Source organism: Mobula hypostoma, chromosome 11 (assembly GCF_963921235.1).
Source record: "Mobula hypostoma chromosome 11, sMobHyp1.1, whole genome shotgun sequence".
Taxonomy (NCBI): Eukaryota; Metazoa; Chordata; class Chondrichthyes; order Myliobatiformes; family Myliobatidae; genus Mobula; species Mobula hypostoma.
The window spans coordinates 82,142,709-82,168,948 of record NC_086107.1 but is presented as its reverse complement, the minus strand read 5'-3'; the positions used below and the strand labels follow the sequence as shown (position 1 = coordinate 82,168,948).

Below are 26,240 nucleotides of genomic sequence, written 5' to 3'. Positions count from 1 at the left end.
GCTTGCACCACTAATCCTGGCACTCACTGCGCTCGGTGCAAAAATCATGCCCCACTATATCTGGTTAGTCAAGGGTATGGGGAGATGGTAGGAGAATAGTCAAGTCACGTCACTTTTTATTGTCATTTCGACCACAGCTGCTGGTACAATACACAGTAAAAACGAGACAACTTTTTTCAGGACCATGGTGCTACATGAACAATACAAAAACTACACTGAACTATGTAAAAAACAACACAAAACTACACTAGACTACAGACCTACCCAGGACTACATACAGGATTGAGAGGAATAATAAATCAGCCATGATTGAATGGCAGGGCAGACTTGATGGGCCGAAGGGCCTGGTCTGCTCCTATGTGTTTTGGTTTTATGGTCTGATATTCTTCCCCTCGCCTCAAATGCATGTTGTCTAGTATTTGGTAGTTCTACCTTTGGACAAAGTTTCTGGCTCTCTACCCTATCAATGCCCTCATAGTGTTATAATCTTTAATCAGGTCTCCCCTCTGCCCCTGACGCTGCAGGGAAAACAACCTATTTGTCCAACCCTCCTTACAGCTCACGTCCTCTAATCCAGGCAGCATCCTGCTCGTCCTCTTCAGCAGCCCCTCCAAAGCCTCCGTATCCTTCCTGAAATGGGGTGACGAGAAATGCGCAGAGGTGAGTGGGGGGAGGAGTAATGTGTGCGAAGAGGTTATGACGAAGTAGTAGAATCTTCAAGGACCCTATCTGGAATCTCTCTGATTTAGACTCACTAGTCCCTGGGCCTCCTTTGCTTGAGTATCCTTGTGTCGTTTTGTGGGTTCCGTTTCTCGTTTCAGGATGTTCTCTCTTTCAGATCCATCGCAAATGTCTTCGATCAACCGGAGCATTAGATGTGATGACATGTGGTCAGCGTGTCGAAGAGTTGGTCCCCAACACCCGGAGACGGAAGGCACCTCACTGACAACCGCGTGTTTGAAGCTTTGTGTCATTGATAGTCTGTTGTTCCTATTTTATAAACTCCTGTGTCCCCTGCCCTTAGGAATTGATGCAATTCAGCCTCACTACTTCCCGGGATTCCTTGCAAGGTCAAGGCTTGGTTCCCTGAACACCTCTTTGTCTCTGGCCTTCATTTCCTCCTCCCTTTCCCATTTCCCTACCCTCTTCACTGACTGCTCTCCCTTCCTGCACCTTTGTCCTACCTCCTCCCTCCTACTTCTCTCTGATTGGTTGGATTGAGAGGGTCAAAGTGTAGCTCATTGGTCGGCTCCCCTCTGCAGGTCCAGGGCACTACCCTGCAACCAATGGCCTGCTGATCAGACCCTTCCTCCAGACCCCATCCGTCCTGTCAAGGCCTTGGGGAGGGCAAGCCGGTGTGTGCCTCACTGTAGAACGTGGTCCTGGGCAAGGCCTGGCTCACTCATCTCACTTCTCCTCACCACCGGATCTGCAGCCCTTCCTGGGATGTGAATTCAGGACGGCTCGAATTATTGATGACCTGTCTTGGAAATGTACAGGAATGGTGAAGAGAGAACTCAATCCTTGGCTCCAGCCCTGTCTGAGAGCCAGACTCTGTCTCATCTCCACCTGTTCCACAGCAACCTGGGCCTCTTGTGAGGCAACCTTCCCTCACAAGAGGACAATAATCCCCTTGCAAACCAAACCTCCTGTCAGTTTACACCTTTTGCTTTGAATTAATTAATAATCTGTTAAAAAGGAGGATGAAAGGCCAATTCTGAGGCGACCAGAATGGCCTGGCCTTTAGGAATTCCCCCTCCCCGCCACCTTGCATTCTCCACAACAATCCTATCTTCCCCTCCTAACCTTCACCTTTACTTCCTTTTCAGTTCTCCTGCATTACAGGGAATGGGCCCCCTTACTAAGGCTCTAAGGATGAAGCTATCTGGCTAAGTTCACCTTCAGTGCTGATTGTTTGTTCCTGTCCTCACTCTGGTACTTATTTAAAAGGTGCTTATGTCCCCGTTCTGTGAGGGTGCACGTCCTGGCCTCTGCTCCCCTTCCGAGTACAAGTGATTAAAGTGGGGGCCTGCTCCCTTCTCGCTGTTCTCTCGTCTTTAGTCATTTCTTTCACCACTTCCGAAAAAAAAGGCTTGGAATTTCTTCACCTCTTTCATGATTTCCAGACTTCCCGAGGCTTTTCCAGTGGAACATGCTTTCCAACATGAAGTAAATATAGGGGGAGTCGTAGCACGAAGCAGGCCATTCGGCCCAACTGGCCCATGCTGGTCAATACCTCAGATACCCATCTCAGCCGACCTATTCACAGGCTACATAGGATTTACAGTCCTATTTAGAATCTAAATCTTTCTTATCCATCTACCGGTCCAAATGACGTTTAAATGTGATTATTGAAGCTGCCTCAACCACTTCCTCTGGCAGCTTGTTCGTATATGTACAACTCTCTGTGAAGAAGTTTTATCATCAGATCCCTTTTAATCTTTCTCCTATACCAGAAAAGAGGTAAGCTGTTTTACACAGCAAGATCCCACTAGGCATGATTAAGCAAACTTGTATTTTGTTGTGTTCTCTCAGAAATAAATACTGGCCTGTACCCCAGGGAGAACTCCTCTATCCTTTCTCAAAACAATGCCATTTTCATTTGTCTTGGAGGCCACTCAGCCCATCAATTCCATGTCAACTCACAGAGCAATGGCATCAAGCTCTTTCTTCAACAACCTATTCTGTGGCCTAATACCCTGGTTTAATTGACACCATTCCCTAATACCCTGGTTTTCCATACTAACATTCCCTAATATCCTGATTTCTCTACACCATTCCCTAATACCCTGGTTTAATTGAAACCATACCCTAATACCCTGGTTTCCCTACACCATTCCCTAATACCCTAGTTTCCCTATGCCATTCCCTAATAGCCTGGTTTCCCTACACCATTCCCCACTACCCTGGTTTCCCTATGCCATTCCCTAATACCCTGGTTTCCCTACACCATTCCCTAATACCCTGGTTTCCCTATGCCATTCCCTAACACCCTGGTTTCCCTACACCATTCCCTAATACCCTGGTTTCCCTACACCATTCCCTAATACCCTGGTTTCCCTACACCATTCCCTAACACCCTGGTTTCCCTACACCATTCCCTAATACCCTGGTTTCCCTATGCCATTCCCTAATACCCTGGTTTCCCTACACCATTCCCTAACACCCTGGTTTCCCTACACCATTCCCTAATACCCTGGTTTCCCTACACCATTCCCTAATACCCTGGTTTCCCTATGCCATTCCCTAACACCCTGGTTTCCCTACACCATTCCCTAATACCCTGGTTTCCCTATGCCATTCCCCACTACCCTGGTTTCCCTACACCATTCCCTAATAGCCTGGTTTCCCTACACCATTCCCCACTACCCTGGTTTCCCTATGCCATTCCCTAACACCCTGGTTTCCTATGCCACCCATCCACTCTGGGGCAATTTACTCTGGCTATTTACCTTGCGAAAATGGGAGTGAGCTTGAGTACCCACAGGAAACTGAGGTGGTTACAGGGAGGTCCTGTAAAATCCACACAGACAGCATCCAAGGGCCAGATCAAACAGGGTCTGTCGTGCAACAGTACCAGCACGTTGTCTTAACTGTGTATCCGAGAGAGCAGATGGGACCCTGTTTTGGTGTTACTCCTGGAAGGTGACACCTCGAATACCTCGAACCTCCTCTGGTTCTGCTCCAGGCCTTGAGGGTGCTACCTAAATGCATCCTCCTTTTTTCCTATTTGCCTGTTCAACCTTTGGCATAGAAGGTACAGGATGAAACCTCTATCCCTGACTCTCCCATTCAGAGGAGAGAAGGGCTGAGCGTGACTGTTCACACCAGAGTCTCCACCACTAGTGGAGGGCGGCTCCTCGGAGGGTCTGAGCCAGACAGACGCCGGGAATGCTCAGAAGTCAAGGCCACGGCTCTCACAGGAAAGGACAAAGGGTTCAGTCTGAATTCACCATCAGCTAAAGCAGGAGTCACTAGGAAGTTCCAGTCAAATAAATAAGGATTCAATGCAAAGCATTTACTGAGTGTGTGACTAGTGTGTGTGTAAGTGTGTGTAAGTGTGAGCAAGTGTGAGAGTGTGAGCATGTGAGTGTGGAATGTGTGAGTGTGAGTGTGTGCGTGTGTGTGAGGGTGAGTGTGGGAGTATGTGTGAGCATGTGTGAGTGTGAGTGCACATGCATGTGAATTTGTCTATGACTGAATACTTTTGTGTGTAATTGTGCAAGTAAATGAATCTGTGTGTGAGAGTATGAGTGACAGTGTGTGAGAGAGCGGAAGTGTTTGAGTGTGAGAGTAATAGTTTGTGTGAGATTGGGAGTGTGTGTCATTGTGTGAGTATGTGTATGAGTGTGTATGTGTGTGTTTATGTGTGTGAGAGTGTGTATGAGTGTGTGTGTGTGAGAGAGAGTGTGTGTGACTGTGTGAGATTGTAGGAGTGCGTGTGAATGAGTATGAGTGGGTGTGAATGTGAATGTATATGTGTGTGTGTGAGTGTGTGTGTAACTGTGTGTAAGAGTGTGTATGTGTGAGTGTGTGAATGTGTATGGGTGTGTGAGCATGTGTGAGTGTGTGTGAGACTGTGTGAATGTGTGCAAGTGCATGTAAATGAGTGTGAGTGTAGGTGAATTTGTATGAGTGTGTGTGAACGTGTGTAAGTGTGTGTGAATGTGTGTGATTGTGAGAGTGTGTGAATGTGTATGAGTGTGTGTGAGAGTGTGTGAATGTGTGTGAGTGCATGTGAATGAGTGTGAGTGTGTGTGTATGAGTGTGTGGGAATGTGTGTGAGAGTGTGGGAATGTGTGTGAGAGTGTGGGAATATGTATGAGTGTCTGTATCTGTGTGAGTGTGTGTGAATATGTGTGAATGTGTCTGAGTGTGTGTGAATGTGTCTGAGTGTGTGTGAGTGTAGGAGTATGAGTCAGAGTGGGTGAGAAACAGACACAGAGCCGAGGAAAGATTGGGACCAAGGTTTGCCCTCACTCGGTCCCAGGCCCCCTGTGGGGGTGAGAGTGTGTGTGTAAGTGTGAATGTGTGTGGGAATGTGAGAGTGCTGAGGAAAGATTGGGACCAGGGTTTGCCCTCACTCGGTCCCAGGCCCCCTGTGGGGGTGAGAGTGTGTGTGTAAGTGTGAATGTGTGTGGGAATGTGAGAGTGCTGAGGAAAGATTGGGACCAGGGTTTGCCCTCACTCAGTCCCAGGCCCCCTGTGGGGGAATGGGCCGCGGGCAGGAGATTTCGGCAGTTGCTGCCCAAGTGTGGCAGGCTGGGACTATTTTAGGCCTGTGTGCAGGTGGCTGCTTCTCATCGGCCAGGTCCTGTGATCAGCACAGTCACCCGAAACCAAACTAATCCACCCCCAGCTATTAATAGAGGTCTGAGTATCTAATAACAGACACTTAGACCTCAGCAGTGTTGGAGTAACAGACACCCTCCTCCCCCTCAGCTGCTGACAGTGCAAAGAAACCCATCTGTCAAGCTGTACACCTCTCTACCATCCACTGACTTCCTTCCTTCCCCCTCTCACATTCTTTCCCCACTTCTTCCTTCCTTCTCTCACAATCTGCCCCTGGCTGCTCTGGTCTTGTCCGCACCCCCCCCCCACCCCCCGCAGCCACCTGGAGTACAAGATCTCCCTCCCCGTAAAGTCAGCACTAGCAGGGCACCCAGATACCCACTCCCTCCTGCGGGAGTACATGAAAGGTATACCCCCTCCCCAACCCCTCAGATGGACATGACGGAGCTCCCTCTACTTCTCAGGGAACAACCCCTAATTCCCAGTCACTTCCAGGACGCCAGGGATATTCCAGACAGAGGTTGAGCTATGAAGGGAATATGGGATTTATGTGAGAGAGCGTTGACGAGATGCCAGGACAACCACAACATTATTGATTCGTAGATGGGTGTGGGGGCCAAACTACTCTTGCAGGCCCTTCAGCCCATCTACTCCATGCTGACCAAGATTCCTATCCATGCTTGTCTGATTTGCCTGCATTTGGCCAGTTTCTCTCTGAAACTTTCCTGTCTACGTATATGTCCAAGTACCTTTTAAATGTTGTTATTTTACCTGCCTCAGCCATGTGCTCTGGCAGCTCATTCCAATTTAAAGATAAAAAATTATCCTTAAGGATAATTTAAAGATAAAGACTGACTTTATTTGTCACACATACATCAAAATATACAGTGACATAACGTCAATTTTGCATCAAATCAAATCAGTGAGGATTGTGCTGGGATTGTCACACACTTCCAGCAAAAACAAACAGACAAATTCAGCACAGTGTGGGCCGAGTGGCCTGTTCTGATGCTGTACTCTTCTATGTTCTATTTGGAAAGATTGAGACCAGTGTTTACCCATGCTCAGCCACAGGCCCCAGAGAGGGAGTTAGCCTCGTGCAGGAGGTGTGAGGTCTTCATTGGCAAATGGATTTTTGGGATGTTCTGGAAGGTTCTATAGAACTGCAAGTCCTTTTTACTGTTTGTTTCATCCACAACCTGCCTTCCATCATGAGTCAGATGTAGAGATGTTCTCTGACGATTGAACAGAGTTCAGTTGCATTCACAGCTCCCAATAAATATGTCAGCAATTACCTCCTGGATGACATTCAGGTACAGGCTGATGTGGTGGGTAAGATTCGTGCCTGGAAGTGCCAGGCAGTGCCCGTCTCTAACCACCTACCCCTAACAGCACCTCCGCTCCGTCCGCCACAACAAACAGGATCTCCCGGTAGCCACCCATTTCAACTCTGCTTCACATTCCCATTCGGATATGTCCATACACGGCCTCCTCTACTGCCATGATGAGGCTAAACTCAGGTTGGAGGAGCAACACCTCATATACCGTCTGGGTAGTCTCCAGCCCCTAGGTATGAACATTGAATTCTCCAACTTCCGGTAATTCCCTCCCCCTCCCTTCCTCTATCCCTATGTCACTCTGCCCCCTCCCCCAGCTGCCTACCACCTCCCTCATGGTCCCGCCTCCTTCTACTACCCACATCAAAGTTGCTGGTGAACGCAGCAGGCCAAGCAGCATCTATAGGAAGAGGCGCAGTCGACGTTTCAGGCCGAGACCCTTTGTCAGGACCTGACGAAGGGTCTCGGCCTGAAACGTCGACTGCGCCTCTTCCTATAGATGCTGCTTGGCCTGCTGCGTTCACCAGCAACTTTGATGTATGTTGCTTGAATTTCCAGCATCTGCAGAATTCCTGTTGTTTCCTTCTACTACCCATTGTGTTTTCCCCTATTCTTTCTTCACTTTTCCTGCCTATCACCTCCCTGCCTCCCTTCCCCCACCCCTTTATCTTTCCCCTTACTGGTTTTTCACCTGGAACCTACCAGCCTTCTCCTTCCCACCTTCCCCCCACCTTCTTTATAGAGCCTCTGCCCCTTCCCTCTACAGTCCTGACGAAGGGTTCCGGCCCGAAACGTCGACCGATCTTTTCCATGGATGCTGCCCGACCTGCTGAGTTCCTCCAGCGTGTTGTGAGTGTTGCTTTGACCCTTAACAGTCAACAGCAGTACCATCACTCAGTCCCCACTTGTGAATTTGTGTCTCCAGATCTCTGCCTGTGATTTCACCTTCATAGCTAGCCCCATAAACATTGGCTGCATGGTGCATCTTAAACAGCCAATAATCATCTCTGACCACCAGTCCCAAACATTTGATTTACTTTACTTAGAGAAACTACTCCAGCCCAACAAGCCAGAGCTACCCAATTGCTCCATTGTGACGAATTAACTTGCTAACTCATACGTCAAATACAAAGTAAATTTATTAGCAAAGTACGTGTTTATATGTCACCATATACTGCCATGAGATTCACCTTCTTGAAGGAATTTACAGGAAAATAAAGGAACCATAGAATTTATGAAAAACTATACATAAACAAAGACTGACAAATAAGCATTGTCCAAATACGGGGGAGAGAACCAGAGAACCTCAATCATTCAACAGCTTTACCAGCCCAGACTCTCCCACCATCATCATTCTGAGCACCAACACCACTGGTCAGTTATCAAACTCTGTTCACAAGGGCAGATCCGGGGCTGAGGATTTTGTAATCAGTAACTCACCTTCTGACACCCCAAGGCCATTCCATTTCCCACATGGCACCAGAATGATGGATGTTCTCCACTTTCCTGGATGAGTGCAGCCCAACAACCCTCGAGACGTTTGACAGCACACAGGATAAAACAGCCCGCTTGATTGGTCCCCACATCCACCCAACCCCCCCCAAAACATTCACCACCACCACCACTGGCACGCAGTGGCTGCAGTGTGTCCCATCTACAAAACACACCACAGAGACTCACACAGGCTACTAGACACCACTGCCCAGACATACCACCTCTCCCACCCAGGGCGACAAAGGAAGCAGGCACGGGGGAGCGCCACCACCCACAGGTTCCTCCTTCCAGGCTTGGAAACATATTGCTGTTCCTTCATCGTCACTGGGTCTAAATCCTGGAACTCCCTCCTCCAACAGAACCATGGGAGCATCTTCCCCAGAAGAACCATATTCCTTCAAGAGGTGTCTCACCCCCACCTTCGCAGGGATAATTAGGGATGGACAATAAATGCCTGCCATCCCAGTGTTTAAACTCCTATTCCAGTTCATTCACTTATCACAACACGCAGTGAGATGTGTCGTTTGTGTTAACAACCAACACGGCCGATGGATGTGCTGGGGGCAAGTGTCTCCACACATCCCAGCACCAACAGAGCGTGTCCACAATGTTCAGCGGAGCAACACGGAAGTGGGCGAACTTGGGCTGTTTTCTGGACCGGCGGAGGCTGAGGGGAGAGCTGAAAAAGGTTCATCAAGTTATGAGAGGCATGGAATGGAAAGAGAATATCTGTTTCCCAATGTGGACATGTCTAGTATAGAGGGCATGCGTCGAAGGTGAGAAGAGGTAGGTTCAAAGGGGATGTGAGGGGCAAGTAAGATGCCTGGAATGCCCTGCCTGGTACGGTGGTAGCAACAAATACATTTTAGGCTTTTAAGAGACATTTAGATGGGCACATGAATACGAGGACAGTGTGTTGGTAGGAGGGATTAGTTTTTGGGTGGTTTTGATTTTCGTTTTAGCTGGTTCAGCACAACATTGTGGGTTGAGTGGCCTTTTCTATGTTCTATAACACAACTAAACAGAACACAACAGGCCAAAAAGCTACAACAGCAAAACAACCCTTTTCCTCACTCCCTCCCAGCCACCCACTCACACACACAGACGTCCTTCAACTCCAGGTCAGTTCTCCAGGCCTCCAGGCTACCATGGACTCAAACACTTTGCAGACGTTAGGCCTCTGACTTCCCCTGTGCACTCTCAAACCCATAGTCCCAGGACTTCAGCTTGCTGATTTCCAGTGTTGTTCAGATCCCCAAAAAAAGGATAAAGAAATAACTCGAAGGATACTTGTGGAATGTGAGAAATACTGAAGGACAGAACGGAGTTTTCTGAAGTGGAGAAGGAGCTTGTAGCTTTTTAATGAAATGGCACAGAGTGTGAGGAGGCCTCTCTCAAGTTCAAATATATTGCTGTGTGCAAACAGACCCAGGGTATAGTGACCACAGAGATTTGCTTTGTGCAGCAGCAGTACAGTATATTACAACACACACAGTGGCCAATTTATTAGGTAAACCTGTACACATGCAAACCTTTGATCAGCCACACAACACATACAAAATGCCAGAGGAACTTAGCAGATCTGGCAGTATCCATGGAAATGAATAAACAGTCAATGTTTCGAGCCGAGAAGGGGCAAAAAGCCAGCATAAGATGGTGGGGGAGGGGAAGGAGTACAAACTAGAAGGTGATAGGTGGAAAACGTAAAGGGCTGGAGCAGAGGGATGCTGATGGGAAAGGAGAAAGGGAAGGAGGAGAGGCACCATTGGCAGATGAAGGGAAGAGAAGAGGTAAGGGAGGCAGAATGAGGAAATTGCGGAAAAGAGAAGGGGAAGGGAGAAAATTTACCAGAAGTGGGAGAAATCAATAGTAAGATTAGAGGCTATCCAGACAGAACGTGAGGTGTTATGCCTCCAGCCATCGTGGCAGTAGGGAAGGCCATGGACCAATATGTCAAGATGGGACTGGGAAATCCACAGCAGCGCGAAGAGAGCATGGCCAGGATGGTGGGGGACCTTGACAATTGATTCTGCTTTCTTGTGACAGCACCCCGTGTAGATGTACTCAATGGAGGGGAGAGCAGACATGGTCAACAGGTTCTGTTGTCCTTCAGACCAAACATCAGAATGGAGAAGAAATGTGATCTAAGCGACTTTGACCATGGAATGATTATTGGTACCAGACAGGGTGGTTTGCGTATCTCAGCAACTGCTGATCTCCTGGGATTTTCACACACAACAGACTCCTGAGTTTACAGAGAATGCTGTAAAAACTTTAAAAAATCCTCTTAGCGACAGTTCTGTGGGTGAAAATGCCTTGTTAATGAGAGAGGTCGGAGGAGAATGGCCAGACTGGTTCAAGCTGACAGGAGGGCGATAGTAACTCAAATAACCACACATTACAACAGTGATGTGCAGAGGAACATCTCTGAATGCAATACACTTCGAACCCTGAAGTGGATGGACTACAGCAGTAGGAGACCATGAACATATACTCTTAGTTAGGGACAAGAAGTACCTAATACAGTAGCCATTGAGTGTACATCCCACTATAATTAGCTTTTTTGCAGCAGCAATTCCTCACATTACAAACATGACAAACATAAATTATACATACATAACTTACACAGAAATTAAACAAAATTAGATATTATGACATTAGTACAAGTTAAAGGAAATAGAGTATGGGGTACAATTAGGGTTTTTCATTCCCTTTTCTCGGTTCCTTCATCTCTGCTGCATCCGTTCCCAGGATGAGGTTTTCCCTTCCAGGACATCAGAGATGTCCTCCTTCTTCAAAGTACAAAGGCTCCCTTCCTCCACATTAATGCTGCTCTCACCCACATCTCCTCCAGTTCCCGGTCATCCATACTCACTCCATCTTTCTGCTATCTCAACAAGGATAGAGTTTGTCTTGTCTTCACCAACCACACCATGAGCTTTCACATCCAACACACCATCCTCTTTGGTTTCTGCCATCTTCAACAGGACCTTACCACCAAGCACGCCTTTGCCTCGCCATCCCACCCACCCCCACTCTCCACTTTCTACAGGGGTCACTACCTCTATGATTCCCTTGACCATTCTCCCACCCCACTAATCTCACTTGTGGCACTTTTCCCTGAAAGCACACCTGCCTATTCACCTCCTCTCTCAGCTCCATTCAGGGCCCCAATCGGTCATTCCAAGTGATACAACACTTCACCTGTGAATATGCTGAGGTAGTCTACTGTACCTAGTGCACCTGATGCAAGCTCTTCTACATGGGTAAGACCCAAAATAGATTGGGGGACTGCTTTGTTGAACACCTCTACTCCATCTGCTCAAAGTGCAATCTCCTGGTGGACAACCATTTTAATTCCTATCCCCATTCCCGTTCTGACATGTCAGTCCGTGGCCTCTTCTTCTGCCATGATGAGGCCACTCTCAGTTTAGAGGAGCAACACCATGTATTCTGTCTAGGTATCCTCCAACCTGATGGGACGAACATTGATTTCACAACTTCCAATAATTTTTCCTCTCCCCTTCCCTCTTCTTCATTCCCCGCTCTGGCCTCTTAACTCCTCACCTTCCCATCACCTCTTCCTGGTGCCCCTCCTCCTTCCTTCTCTCCCATAGTCCACTCTCCTCTCCTATCAGATTCTGTCTTCTCCAGCCCGCTATATTTTCCACCTATCACCTTCCAGCTTCGTACTTCATCGACCCTCCCCACCCACCTGGCTTCACCTATCATCTTCCAGCTTATCCTCCTTCCCCTCTCCTCACCTTATCCTGTCATTTTCCCCCTTACTTTCCAGTCCTGGTAAAGGGTTTCAGCCTGAAACATCAACTCTTTAATCATTTCCATAGATGCTGCCTGACCTGCTGAGTTCCTCCAGCATTTTGTGTGTGTTATTCTGGACTTCTAGCATCTGGATAATTTCTCGTATTTATAATCTGTAGAAGTTTGTCACAGATATCAATAATATGTGGAATCTCCCCAAACGTCTAAGAAAGTAGAGATACTGGCTTCAGAACTGCATATGTGCTGGCCCAGGATCGATCCTCAGAGATGTTGACACACAGGAGCTCACCCTTTCTACTGCTGACCACTCAATGAGGACCCGTGAGTGTTTGCCTGACTCAACTCATCCTTCCTGTGCTGTGGAAGAACCCCTTTACCTACACAATTTTCTTCCATTTCCCTTTGAAAGTCCTTAGAACGTAAAACAGTACAGGCCCTTCTGTCCACGATGTCTGTGCCAAACATTATGCTAAATTCTCCGTGGATTGTCACCTTGTCATGGTGGAGAAGCTTGTGTGGTCCTGTGATCCTGAGAGCAATGCCGTCTGGAGCTATGCTCCTGGTAGGGTCACCCATGGTGGTAAGGTCGAGGGTGAGGTCCCTGACAAAGAACAACCCAACCAAGATCTCAACGGTGGAACAGGCAGACAAAGTTACTTCGAACTCAACGGCTGTGAAGGCGGATGGAGGCTACAACAAATCCATCAGCTCCAGTTGTCGTGGTTTCCATGCCATTGGAATCAGTTGGTTGATTTGTGAAGTATCGTGTGCTTCTTGGAGTGCAACATCAAGTACACGTTAAACAAATACACGCACAGGTGTCTTCACTCTGTGGGCCACTTCTTCAGAATGAAGACCATCATCCTTGACCTCGAGGGATAGCCACGACGACGACAGCTAAATTAAACTAGTACCTTCTGCCTGTTCGGTGACGGGGTGGAGATACATCTCCATCAAAGGAGGTGTAAGGCACTCCTTCCCTCCAGGTCACCCTTGGGCAAGGTGTAGTACCTGCTTAGCCCCCCGATCAGGGCCACATGAAGCCATGGGAGCAGGTGGTGGATGGTCGTATGAGCAGCCTGTGCATATCACAAGTCCTGGTTATGTGACTACTGACACCAGGCTGACAATCTCTGAAGAGTATTGATAATGCTGGGGTCACCCATTCTTGTGAAGACACTGCCCAGAAGAAGGCAATGGTAAACCACTTCTGTAGAAGAATTTGCCAAGAACAATCATGGTCATGGAAAGACCATGATCACCTATGTCATATGACACAGCACATAACAAATAAACCTTCATTAAAAAAAACTTGCCCAGTGCATCTCCCTTAAATTTTCTTCCTCTCACCTCAAAGCTATGTTCTTTAGCTGCCATGTTCTCTATCTAGCCTGTCTATACCTCTCATAATTTTATAAAATTCTATCAGGACCCCCCCCCCCCCAGTCTCCCATGCTCCAGAGAAAACAGCCCATTATAGCTCATATGCACTCCTCATGCCCTGCAATCAGGGCAGCATCCCAGTGAACTCTCTCCTGCACCGTCTCCCAAGCCTCCACATCCTCCCTATAATGGGACATCCTGTGACGAGAGAACTTGATGTCTCTTTCAGAATGGTTTGGACCTGAGTGCTGGAGTACCTGAGGCTGGAATCAAGACACCGTATCACCTGGAATGAGAACAATAGACAATAGGTGCAGAAGTAGACCATTCGGCCCTTCGAGCCTGCACCGCCATTCTGAGATCATGGCTGATCATCTACTATCAATACCCGGTTCCTGCCTTGTCCCCATAACCCTTGATTCCCCTATCCATAAGATACCTATCTAGCTCCTTCTTGAAAGCATCCAGAGAATTGGCCTCCACTGCCTTCTGAGGCAGCACGTTCCACACCTCCACAACTCTCTGGGAGAAGAAGTTCCTCCTCAACTCTGTCCTAAATGACCTACCCCTTATTCTTAAACCATGCCCTCTGGTACTGGACTCTCCCAGCATCTGGAACATATTTCCTGCCTCTATCTTGTCCAATCCCTTAATAATCTTATATGTCTCAATCAGCAGCCCCCTCAATCTCCTTAATTCCAGCGTGTACAAGCCCAGTCTCTCTAACCTCTCTGCGTAAGACAGTCCAGACATCCCAGGAATTAACCTAGTGAACCTACACTGCACCTCTTCCACAGCCAGGATGTCCTTCCTTAACCCTGGAGACCAAAACTGCACACAATACTCCAGGTGTGGTCTCACCAGGGCCCCATACAAATGCAAAAGGATTTCCTTGCTCTTGTACTCCATTCCCTTTATAATAAAGGCCAACATTCCATTAGCCTTCTTCACTGCCTGCTGCACTTGCTCATTCACCTCCAGAGACTGATGAACAAGTACTCCTAGATCTCTTTGTATTTCTCCCTTACCTAACTCCACACCATTCAGATAATAATCTGCCTTCCTGTTCTTGCTCCCAAAGTGAATAACCTCACACTTATTCACATTAAACGCCATCTGCCAACTTTCTGCCCACTCACCCAGCCTATTCGAGTCACCTTGAATTCTCCTAACATCCTCATCACATGTCACACTGCCACCCAGCTTAGTATCATCAGCAAACTTGCTGATGTTATTCACAATGCCTTCCTCTAAATCATTGACGTAAATCGTAAACAGCTGTGGTCCCAATACCGAGGCCTATGGCAACCCACTAGTCACCACCTGCCATTCCGAGAAACACCCATTCACTGCTACCCTTTGCTTTCTATCTGCCAACCAGTTTTCCATCCATGTCAATATCCTCCCCCCAATGCCATGAGCTCTGATTTTACCCACCAATCTCCTATGTGGTACCTTATCGAATGCCTTCTGAAAGTCAAGGTACACCACATCCACTGGATCTCCTGCGTCTATCTTCCTGGTTACATCCTCGAAAAATCCTGAACAGAGCAAAAACAGCACACTGGGTGAAATCTCTCGTTAGCCTTACAATTGAACACAAAACCTGTCTGTCTGTCTGTATCTTGTTTTACGGCGGTCGGCATCCAGCTTAATGGTGCATTACCGCCACCCTCTGCTCTGCTCCAGAATGTGCACTAGACCACACACACACCCACACCCACACCCCTCCCATCTTTGACCATCCTAGTACCCTATTCCTGTTTATCCATCATATCCTATAAAAAACCCCTGTACCCCTGAACACCAAACCTCAGTTCAGGTGCTCCTTAAGTACTCAATTCTTGGCACCCAAAACATGATTGTCAATTAGCGGGACAATCCTGAACCCTTAAAGGGGCCTCACCAGCTATCCAGATTCCAGAGGGTTAGACCGTCTAAAACCTGGAAGCTGGCATGGTTGGGAGCATCTTGATACAGGACCCCTCCACTACGGCCGACTCCTGACAGCCCTGGCTGCTCGGAGAGGTGGTGATGGTAGTCACGGATGAAAGCCAGATCCATGATGTCTCTTTCAGGCTCCTCTCTCAGGTCTGAAGCCTTCCCAGTGCACAAGGTATTGCCAAACACCCCGAACAATACCTGAGTACGAAAGTCTTCTCACCGTGAAGTCCTGTTCCCCATCGATATACCTGAGTGGCGGTGAGGCTGAGGGGCTGGTGCAGGCAGGTTTGAATTTAGAGATGTGGAAGGTGGGTTTTATCTTTAGGGTCTTGGGAAGCTGCAAGCCACTGTGTTTACTTTCTGCAGGACTTTGAAGAGTTCAGTGAATTTGGGTGCCAACTTTCTAGGTTCCATCTAGAGAGGCAAATCATGAGTGGACAGCCAGACCTGTGCCGAGGCAGTAAAACGGGTCCTTGTCTTCTCCTTCAGTTTGCTTTAATCTCCAGCTTCTGAGTAAACTCCAGCAAAATCTATCTTGCCCTAACCCATTTTTGCTTGCAGCATTGGATGAAATCTTTGGCTACAGGGACCCCAACCTCAGCTCCCTGTTCTGGAAGGAATGCCGGAGGATAACCAAACTGGCACTGAAACAGCTGAATGCTGTAAGGTGTTGTGGGCGACCCATGCCCACATTAAATGGTCGCACCACTCATCAGGTCTTTCTGAGGCCAGACATCTTAGGGTACGTTCTAAATCTTGGTCGGTCCACTCCATCTGGCCGTTGGACTGTGGGTGAAACTCTGAGGAAAAGCTTGCTGTTGCCCCGATCAGCTTTCAGAACACCCCACAGAAGTGTGCCATGAATTGTGGACCACAATCTGAGACAATATCCAGCAGCAAACCATGGACTCTGAAGACCTGCTCCAGGACAATTTTGGCTGACTCCAAGGCAGATCTGCAGGTCTTTGAAAATTGATCGACAACCGTTGTGACGACTTGTTCCAGGAAGGTGGAAGACCCGTGACAAAATCCACGGAGATGTCTGTCCAGAATAGGCAGAGGATGGAGGAGCCCTTGAGGTTGGGTATGGGGCTCCTTGTTCCATGAACACACCCTGCATGTCTGCATGTACTATTGAACCTCTCTCACCATTCCGGTCCACCAATACATTCTCTTGAGGAACTCAAGGGTCCTGGCAATCACTGAGTGAGTGGTTATTCCCCACTGGAGTACCTGTGACCTGACAGAGCTTGGGACAAACAGTTGACCCAGAGGACCATCCTTAGGAGTCTCCCCTTGTGCCTGGACCTTGCGAACAAGCTCATCGATTCTCCAACAGATTGGCACTATCAAATTCGCTCGGGGCAAAATGGTAGTAAGTTGCTTCCCTCCTCTGAAAAGGTAAGGCATCTGGTTTTCAATTTTTTGACCCCAGTCGATAGGTCAGGATAAAGTTAAAGAGATTGAAGAAAAGAGACCACCTGGCCTGCCTCAAATTCAGTCTCTTGGCCTTCTGAATATAAGCTGGGTTTTTGTGGTCTGTCCAAACAGTAGAAGGGTTCTTGGCCTCCTCAAGCCAGTGACGCCATTCCTCCAATGCCAACCTAACTGCTAATAGTTCCTGATTACCGATGTTGTAGTTTCTCTCTGCCGGGGATAGCTGCTTGGAGAAGAATGTACATGGATGCAGTTTATCGTCAGAAGGTGATCGTTGAGGCATCCAAACAGTAGCCAGGATGTGGGCTATAAATAACAAAGGGGGATAGAAAATGTATGTCAAAAGAGCAATGTTTTGATAATAATGGGGGATTTCAAGATGCAGTTTGATTAGGAAAATCAGGTTGGTGCTGGATCCCAAAAGGGGGAATTTGTAGAATGTCTACAAATGGCTTTTTAGATCCCATTAGGGGATCAATTGTTCTGGGTGTTGTGTAATGACTGGATTTGATTTGGGAGCTTAAGATAAAGAAAGTGTCAGGAGACAGTGATTATAATATGATAGAATTCATCCTGCAATTTGAGAGGGAGAAGTTAAGGTCAGATACATCAGCATTACAGTGCAGTAAAGGGAATTACAGAGACATGATAGAGGAACTGGCCAAAGTTGATTGGAAGGGAACACTAGCAGGGATGATGGCAGAGCAGCATGACTGGACTTTGTGAGAGTAATTCAGGAGATGCAGAATAGATACATCCCAAAGAAGAAATAGTATTTTAAAGGCAGGGTGATGCAACGATGACTGGCAGCAGAAGTCAAAGTCAACATAAAACCAAAAGAGAGAACATAAAATACAGCAAAAATTAGTGAGAAGTTAGAGGATTGGGAAACTTTTAAAAAACAATTGAAGGCACAAAGGGGAAAAGATGAAATATGAAGGAAAACTAGGTAACAATATCAAAGAGGATACTAAAAGATTATTCAGATATATAAATACTAAAAGAGAGGTGAGAGTAGATATTGGACCATTAGAAAATGATGCTAGAGAGATAGTAATGGGGGCAAAGAAATGGAAGAGGAACTGAATAAGTATTTTGCATCAGTCTTCACTGTAGAAGACACTAGCAGTATGCTAGAAGTCAGGGGGGAGAATGAGTGCAGCTGCTATTACGAGGAGTGATTGATAAGTTTGTGGCCTAAGGTGGAAGGAGTCGATTTTAGAAAACCTAGCGCATTTATTTTTCAACATAGTCCCCTCCTACATTTACACACTTAGTCCAGCGGTCATGGAGCATACAGATCCCTTCTTTGTAGAAGTCGGCATCTTGGACCTCCAGAAGTGGTCCACAGCAGGGGTGGTTCATAAGTTCGTGGCCTAAGGTAGAATGAGATGAGCTATTAACTTCAAACTTGCTGCATAATCACTCAAAGAGTTGCACTGCACGTACATGTAATGAGAACTGTATAACTCATCTCCTTCCACTTTAGGCCACGAACTTATCAATCACCCTTGCTGTGGACCACTTTCTGGAGGTCCAAGATACTGACTTCTACAAAGAAGGGATCCGTATGCTCCACGACCACTGGACTAAGTGTGTAAATGTAGGAGGGGACTATGTTGAAAAATAAATGTGCTAGGTTTTCTAAAATTGACTCCTTCTACCTTAGGCCACAAACTTATCAATCACCCCTTGTACTATGGAGAAGGTGTTAGGCAACTGAAAGGTCTGAAGGTAGATGAGTTACCAGGACCAGATGGACTACACCCCAGGGTTCTGAAAGAGGCAGCTGAAGAGATTGTGGAGGCATTTGAAATGATCTTGCAAGAATCACTAGATTCTGGCATGGTTCCAGAGGACTGGAAAATTGCAAATGTCACTCTACTCTTAAAGAAGGAAGGGAAGCAGAAGAAAGGAATTTATAACCCAGTTAGTCTGACCTCAGTGTTTGGGAAGATGGTGGAGTCTGCTGTTAAGGATGTGGTTTCAGGGTACTTGCAGGTGCGATAAAATAGGCCAAAGTCAGCATGGTTTCTTTAAGGTAAAACCTTGCCTGACAAATCTGTTAAATTCTTTGAGGAAATAACAGGCAGAATAGACAAAGTGGAATCAGTGGTTGTTGTGTACTTGGATTTTCAGAAGGCCTTTAACAAGGTGCCACATTTGAGGCTATTTAACAAGATAAGAGTCAATGGTATTACTGGAAAGATACCAGAATGGTTAGAACATTGGCTTACTGGCAGGGACAAAGAGTGGTTGGCTGCCGGTGACGAGTGGTGTTTCCAAGAGGTCAGTGTTGGGAGCACTTCTGTTTACATTATATGTCAATGATTTGGATGATGGAATTGGAGACTTTGTGACCAGGTTTGCGAATGATATGATGATAGGTGGAGGGGTAGGTAGTATTGAGGAGGGAGTATAGGGAGTTGTCTATCCCAGCATGTGAAGACAGATTGAGATCGGCGGATTGAGCGGACGAGACCAATGGAAGGTCCAACGGTCAAGAAGGCGGTCTCTGCAAGTGTCGTGGAACGTGTAGAGCAGGTCAAGACACAGAAGGCGTCCTGGTCATCCACTGCGCCTAGTCCCATCTCCAGCCGTCTCGACTCTCTCTTGCCACTGGATCCAGATGGGAATTGGGAAGAGAGAGTGAGGCTGACGCTGCGCAACTCTCCCTCACTTAAATCCAAATCACGCGCTAGTCTTGACACCATCAATAATGGTGTCGAGATCCTCATCGACGTACGATGGATGAACAACAACAACAGTATAGAGGAAGAAGGGAGGCTGTATAAGGACTTAGACAGATTAAGAGAATGGGCAAAGAAGTGGCAGCTGAAATCCAGTGTCAGGAAGTGTATGGCCATGTACTTTGGAAGAAGGAACAAGGGTATAGACTATTTTCTAAACAGGGAGAAAATTCAAAAATCCAAGGGACAAAGGGACTTGGGAGTCATCAATGTAGGATTCCCTGATGGTTAATTTGCAGATTGAGTTGGTGGTGAGGAAGGTAAATGCAATGTTCACATTCATTTCAAGAGGACTAGAATATAAAACCAAAGATGTAATGTTGAGACTTTATAAAGCACTGATGAGGCCTCACAGAGAACTGTGAACTGCTTTGGTCCCCTTATTTGAGAAAGAATGTGCTGACATTGGAGATGGTTCAGAGGAGGTTCACAAGAATGATTCCAGGAATGAAAGGCTTATCATATGAGGAGCGATTAATGGCTCTGGGTCTGTACTTACTGAGATTTAGAAGAATGATGGGTGATCTCATTGAAACCTATCGAATGTTGAAAGGCCGAGTCAGAGTGGATTTGCAGAGGATGTTTCCTATGGTGGGGGAGTCCAAGACCAGAGGGCACAGACTCAGAATAGAGGGACGTCAATTTAGAACAGAGATGAGGAGGAATTTGTTTATCCAGAGAGTGGTGAATCTGTGGAATTTGTTGCCACAGGCAGCTGTGGAGCCAAGTCATTGGGTGTACTTAAGGTGAAGGTTGACAGGTTCTTAATAATTCAAGGCATGAAAGGTTATAGGGAGAAGGCAGAAGAATAAGGTTGAGAGCGAAATGGATCAGCCATGATGAAATGGCAGAGCAGACTCGATAGGCCGAATGGCCTAATTCTGCTCCCATGTATTACGGTCTCAGCATCTGCGGGATTTTCTTTCTGGGAGAAACAGTCAGCCAGGGTGAAAGAATAGGAGAGCAGGTGAGGGGATTTGGGTTTGGAAGAATTAGAGAAAGTACTACAAAAGGAATACAGCCAGGAAGAAGCCCATTCAGCCTTGCAAATCTTTGCCCGCTCAATGCAGGAGAAATACGATTGGTCTCACTTCCTCCCCACTCCTTGCAGTCTTTACCTTTGGACTGTCCCAGATCCTGTCTGAACATTACAATTGAATCTGTCCCACCACACCCGTGGTAGTGACTCCAGAGGACATTTAACATTTCAGAAAATTGCTCACAAATGTTTTCTACTGATATACTGTGGAGAGCATTCTACCTGGTTGCATCCTCATCTGCATGGAGGGGTCACTGCACAGGGTCGGTAAAAGCTGCAGAGGGTTGCAAACTCAACCAGCTCCATCAAGGACACCAGTCTCCCCAGCGTCGAGGACATTTTCAAAAGACAATGCCTCAAAAAGGTGGCATCCATCATTAAGGACCCCATAACCCAGGACATGCCCTCTTCTCATTGCTACCATCAAGGAGGAGGGACAGGAGCCTGAAGACACTCACTCAACATTTCAGGAGCAGCTCCTTCCACACTGGGTATAGTAGCAACTGGGTAGATCAGGAGGAGAGAGAAAAGGAACAGAGAGGGAGTAGTTTACCTGAAATCGGAGAAATCAATGTTCATACTGTAGGGTTGTAAACTACTCAGACGGAATATGAGATACTGTTCCTTTTTAATTATAATCTGCATCTGTACCTGCGATTACTGGTCAGACACACTAACACCAGTGTGCTGGAGGAGACCAACATGAAAAGTGTTTCCACCGTGATAAAGCAACACCAACTCCAATGGATAGGTCCTGTCATCTGGGTACCTAACTCACGTCTCCCCGAACAGATCGTTTACTCCCAGTTAAGGAAGGTCAGCAAGCAAAGGAAATGCTTCAAAGATGACATCAAAAATCAGTCTGAAGAAATTAAAAGGGACATCTAAAAACTGGGAAGACATTGCAAGAGGGAGCTGCGCTACGAGATCGACCTCTGCTGTGCCGCAGAAGACAAGCGGCAGCTGTGAAAGGACAGGCTGAACAACCGGAAGACCCAACAACTAACCAGAGTCACCATTTCCTCTTGCCCCACACTGCATCAGAATATGTGGATCCCACCTCCAACAGACAACCCCTTCGCAGAACATCATACTGGAGGACTGGAGAACCTTCCAATGCCATGTGATGGCGATCAGTGGCCACAAGGGGGAGAAAGAGGCTGACACTTGGCTGCTTCTAGATTTCTTTTGACCTCATGTGCCACAAGGCACAGACTGGTAGACGGGAGCCTTCTGTGGGGTGTTGATTTCCTCTGGAGCCAAGTGTCTCTGGTTTTGTACTATGATAAAAAGCAGTAGTGGAGAGGGGTACTGCAGAGACCCCACTGCCCTGTGGTGTCCAGCAACAGAATTGTCCCAGTCCCCTCCCTCCCACGGTCACTCAGTGAACAATCTAACATCACTCACTGTGCCTGGGCTCAGTGTAACAGCTGACTGACTTCCAGGAGTTACCAGTTCCAATAGCACCCCAGAAGGCCATTCTGCCCAGTGTACTCCTGCTGGCTCTTTGATTTAGTCAAATAGATAAAGGAAGCTAAAATCAGAACAAGTCCATAAAGAATATGTCTGGGTTGCATGGTAGCATAAGGCTATTAAAGCAGCAATGAACCGTGCTCAATACTTGCCGCTGCCTGCAAGGAGTTTGCACGTTTTCCCCATAATCACGTGGGTTTCCAGTTTCCGCCCACATTCCAAAGACACTAGTAGGTTAATTGGTCACACGGGTGTAATTAGGCAGGGTGAGCTTAGTAAGCCAGAAGAGGCCTGTTACCATGCTGTAAAAATAAAGTAAAGAAAGCAAGAAAAGAAACTCAAAATGAAGAATGAGGAGGACCCAAGGGTCCATGAAATGTCCTTGGTGAGTTGAGTTAGAGACAAAAGGGTAGCGAAGGTGAAGGTTGTACCAATTAGGGATAAAGGACGGAATTTATGCCTGGGGCCAGAGGAAGTGAGTGAGCTACTAATCGAGTGCATCTCATCCAGATTCACCAAGGAGAAGGCACGGGAGAGGCAGATATCAATGTGAGGTATGTCGAGCAATGCTGAGATCCAGAAGGAGGGGGTGTTGGGCCTATTGAAGGACTTCATTAATGTGGATAAGTTCCCTGGGCCTGATGGGATCTATTCCAAGTTATTGAGAGGGCCAAGAGGACACTCAGTGGATTTTGGATGTCCCAAGTTCGTGGGTCCCGGCATTGGAGCAGGAACCAGGAAGACTGAGGGTGGTGAGATTAAGCCAGGAGTTTAGGGTCTTGACATCATCTAGCCTGGGGATTGATGTTGGAGATTGAAGCCCCAAGGTTGACTGGAGTTGGAAAATTGAAGACTGATGATGAATGATTGGAGACTGGAGTCCCAGAGAACTGTCCGTGTGTGACGTTGGGAGGGAGGGAGGAATGGGGCTTGTTTTGCTGTTGTTGTTTTGTTGCTTGTTGTGTTCTGTGTTGTAGGCACGCTATGATGGCGCTGAAATGCATGGCGACTCTTGTGGGCTGCCCCAGCACATCCTCAGACTGTGTAACGCATTTCACTACATGTTTTGATGGACATGTGATAAATTAATCTTAATCTGAATTTGAAGAGAGGAGCTGGCAGGAGCCTTGACAGAGATCTTTGTGACCTCTCTAGCCACAAAACTAGAGAAGAGCCAGAGTTGTCCTGCTGTTTAAGAAGAGTAATTGAGACTAACGCAGACAATTATAGGCTAGTGAGCCTCACATCAGAGGTAGGGATGCTAGTGGAGAAGATTTTTAGGGTTAGGATTAACTCTCATTTGGAAAAGCATGAGTTTATTAGGTACAATCTGCATGGTCATGTCTTATAAACTTGGTTGAGTATTTTCAGGAGGTGGCAAAGATAATTGATGAAGGTAGGATGTTGTTTACATGGACTTGACAAGGTCTCTCATTATAAGTTTGTCCAGAATCAGAATCACTAGCTACAGCCTGTACCTAATAGAGTGGCCACTGAGTGTATATCCATGGTCTTCTGCTGCTGTAGCCCATCCACTTCAAGGTTTGACGTGTTGTGCATTCAGAGATGCTGTTCTGCACACCACTGTTGTAATGTGTGGCTATTTGAGTTACTGTCGCCTTCTTGTCAGCTTGAACCAGTCTGACCATTCTCCTCTGACCTCTCTCACTACCAAGGCGTTTTTGCCCACAGAACTGCTGCTCACTGGATGTTTTTTGTTTGTCACACCATACTCTGTAAACTCTAGAGACTCTAGTGCATGAAATTCCCAGGAGATCAGCAGTTTCTGAGATACTCAAACCACCTTGTCTGACACCAACAATCATTCCATGGTCAAAGTCACTTAGATCATATTTCTTCTCCATTCTGACGTCTGGGCTAAATAACAACTGAATGTCTTGACTATGTCTGGATGGTTTTTTTAGTTTTGGAACACCATAGCACAGAAACAACAGAAACATGTCCTTCAGCCCACCTACTCCTTGCCAAACCATTAATCTGCCTAGTCCCATTAACCCGCACCTGGACCATAGTCCTGCATACCTCTCCCACGTACCCATCCAAATTCCTCTTCAATATTGAAATCGACCCCACATCCATTGTATTTGTGCAAGCACGAGGAATTCTACAGATGCTGGAAATTCAAGCAATACACATCAAAGTTGCTGGTGAACGCAGCAGGCCAGGCAGCATCTCTAGGAAGAGGTACAGTCGACGTTTCAGGCCGAGACCCTTTGCATTGAGTTGCTGCAACATGATTGGCTGATTAGCTATTTGTATTAATAAGCAGCTGCGCAGGTGTACCTAATAAAGTGGCCGCTGAATATGCACTCCCTAACAAGAAATAACATTTCCCAGAAGAGAACATACTATCCTCTGTGAACTAGAAACGTTAATGAGGGCATCAAACTAAAAGAAAATAGCTGGGTCAGAAAACTGAACAGAATCTAAAAATACACCAAAGAATGTTTAAAAGATAATCAGAGAGAAAGTCTGGAACAAAACCAGCCAGAATTATAAAAACAAATATTAAGAGTTTCTATAGATATTTAAAGAAGGACAGACTAACAAAATGAACACTGGTTCTAAAAAGAAAGTGAGGCTGGGGAATTAAATCACATCCTAGATTAGTAAGACTAATGGCTGATTATTTTCCCTCTCAATCCATTTCTCCTGCCTCCTCCCCATAATCTTTGACACACTAACTCATCAAGAACCTATCAAGCTCCATATTAAGTACACCCAATGACTTGGCCTCCATAGCTGTCTGTGGCAATGAGTTCCACAGATTTACCACCCTCTAACTAAAGAAATTCCTCCTCATCTCTCTTCTAAAGGAACACCCTTCTATTCTGAGACAGTGCCCTCTGGTCCTAAATGCTCACACTAAAGGAAACATCTTCTCCACATCCACTCTGTCGAGGCCTTTCAATGTTAGATAGCTTCTAAACTCTACTCTATTGTGCACCTTGGTCTGAAGGAGTGTGTTTGGTTTGGCATTATACGTGTATATGGCTGAATTACTATAAACTTGAACTTCCTGGTTATAGAACTTCTAATTATAATAGAACTGACTGGTTAGGGAAGCGTCCCCTCAACAAGCTGCCTGAGGCAAAGGGACTGCAATCCCAGTGTTTCAAGGCAATTTGTTTGTAAGAAGTTGTTACTATCTTTGAAAAGGTAGCAAGAATGAGTAGGTAAGGAATTCAGGTTAGGTCCCACCAAATGCTGGACGTATTTTAAGGAGGGGAATAAATACAGCATCAGCATGTGCTACATCTGACACCTGCTGGCCAGCTGGAAAACTGCAGCAGGAAAGCCGTGGAAGTCATTGGGCTACATAGAAGTCAAGAATAACGCACACAAAATGCTGGAGGACCTCACCTGGTCCAGCAGCGTCTGTGGAAGGGAACAACAAGTTGACATTTCGGGCCAACATCCTTCATCAGGACCAGAATGGATGGGGTAAGAATACAGATGCACTGTATTGGAGTTGGAATTGGTTTATTATTGTCACCTACCGAGAAGCAGTGAAACTCTTTAGTTTGAATGTCATCTGTATGGACCATCCAATTCATCCTAACTTCAAGACAGTACCAAAGGAAATCAAAGTAAAAGCAAACTTATTATCAAAGAGTGCAGATGTTCAGGATTCAAGATTCAAGAATGTTCAATGTCAGTACACACTTATACAAAATTCAAAGTTTAAAGTAACTTTATTATTAAAGTACATATCGTGTATGTTATCATATACAACCCTGAGATTCATTTTTTGTGGGCATACTCAATTAAACTTTTGATCTACCTTTTGATTGCTCTGCTACGGAGAGGGGAGACTGCCTTTTGATCACCGATAGGATCACTCTGCTACAAAGAGGGGAGACTGACTTTTGAGCACTGGGGGATTGCTCCACTATGGAGAGGGGAGACTGGATCATTGGTGGGATCACTCTGCTATGGAGAGGGAAAGGCTCCATGGAACCAGTTGAATCCTGACATCATGCTTTCTGTCTGCACTTTGCATGTTCTCCCTATGACCGTGTGGGTGCTCTTCTATCCTCCCACATCCACAGATGCACCACCCTCTGGCTAAAGAACTTCCTCCTCATCTCCATTCTAAATGGAGGTCCCTCTATTTTGAGGCTGGGCCCTCTGGTCTTAGACTCCCCCACCATAGGAAGGTCTTCCCTACATCTACTCTACCTAGGCCTTTCAGCATTTGATAAGTTTCAATGAAATACCCCCTCATTTTTCTAAGTTCCAACAAGTACAGGCCATCAAACACTCCTCATATGATAAGCCTTTCAA

General features: G+C 46.6%; 1 protein-coding gene across 1 annotated transcript in view; it reads left to right on the top strand.

Annotated features, from left to right (window-relative positions):
• LOC134354329 (protein PFC0760c-like) overlaps positions 1-2,045 on the top strand; it is a 28,256-nt gene extending 26,211 nt beyond the window's left edge. The window contains exon 6 of the mRNA XM_063063261.1: positions 839-2,045. Coding sequence (XP_062919331.1) covers positions 839-875 — 37 coding nt within the window. The 3' untranslated portion in view covers positions 876-2,045. The remainder of the gene's footprint in view (positions 1-838) is intronic.
• Positions 2,046-26,240: the final 24,195 nt, after the last annotated feature.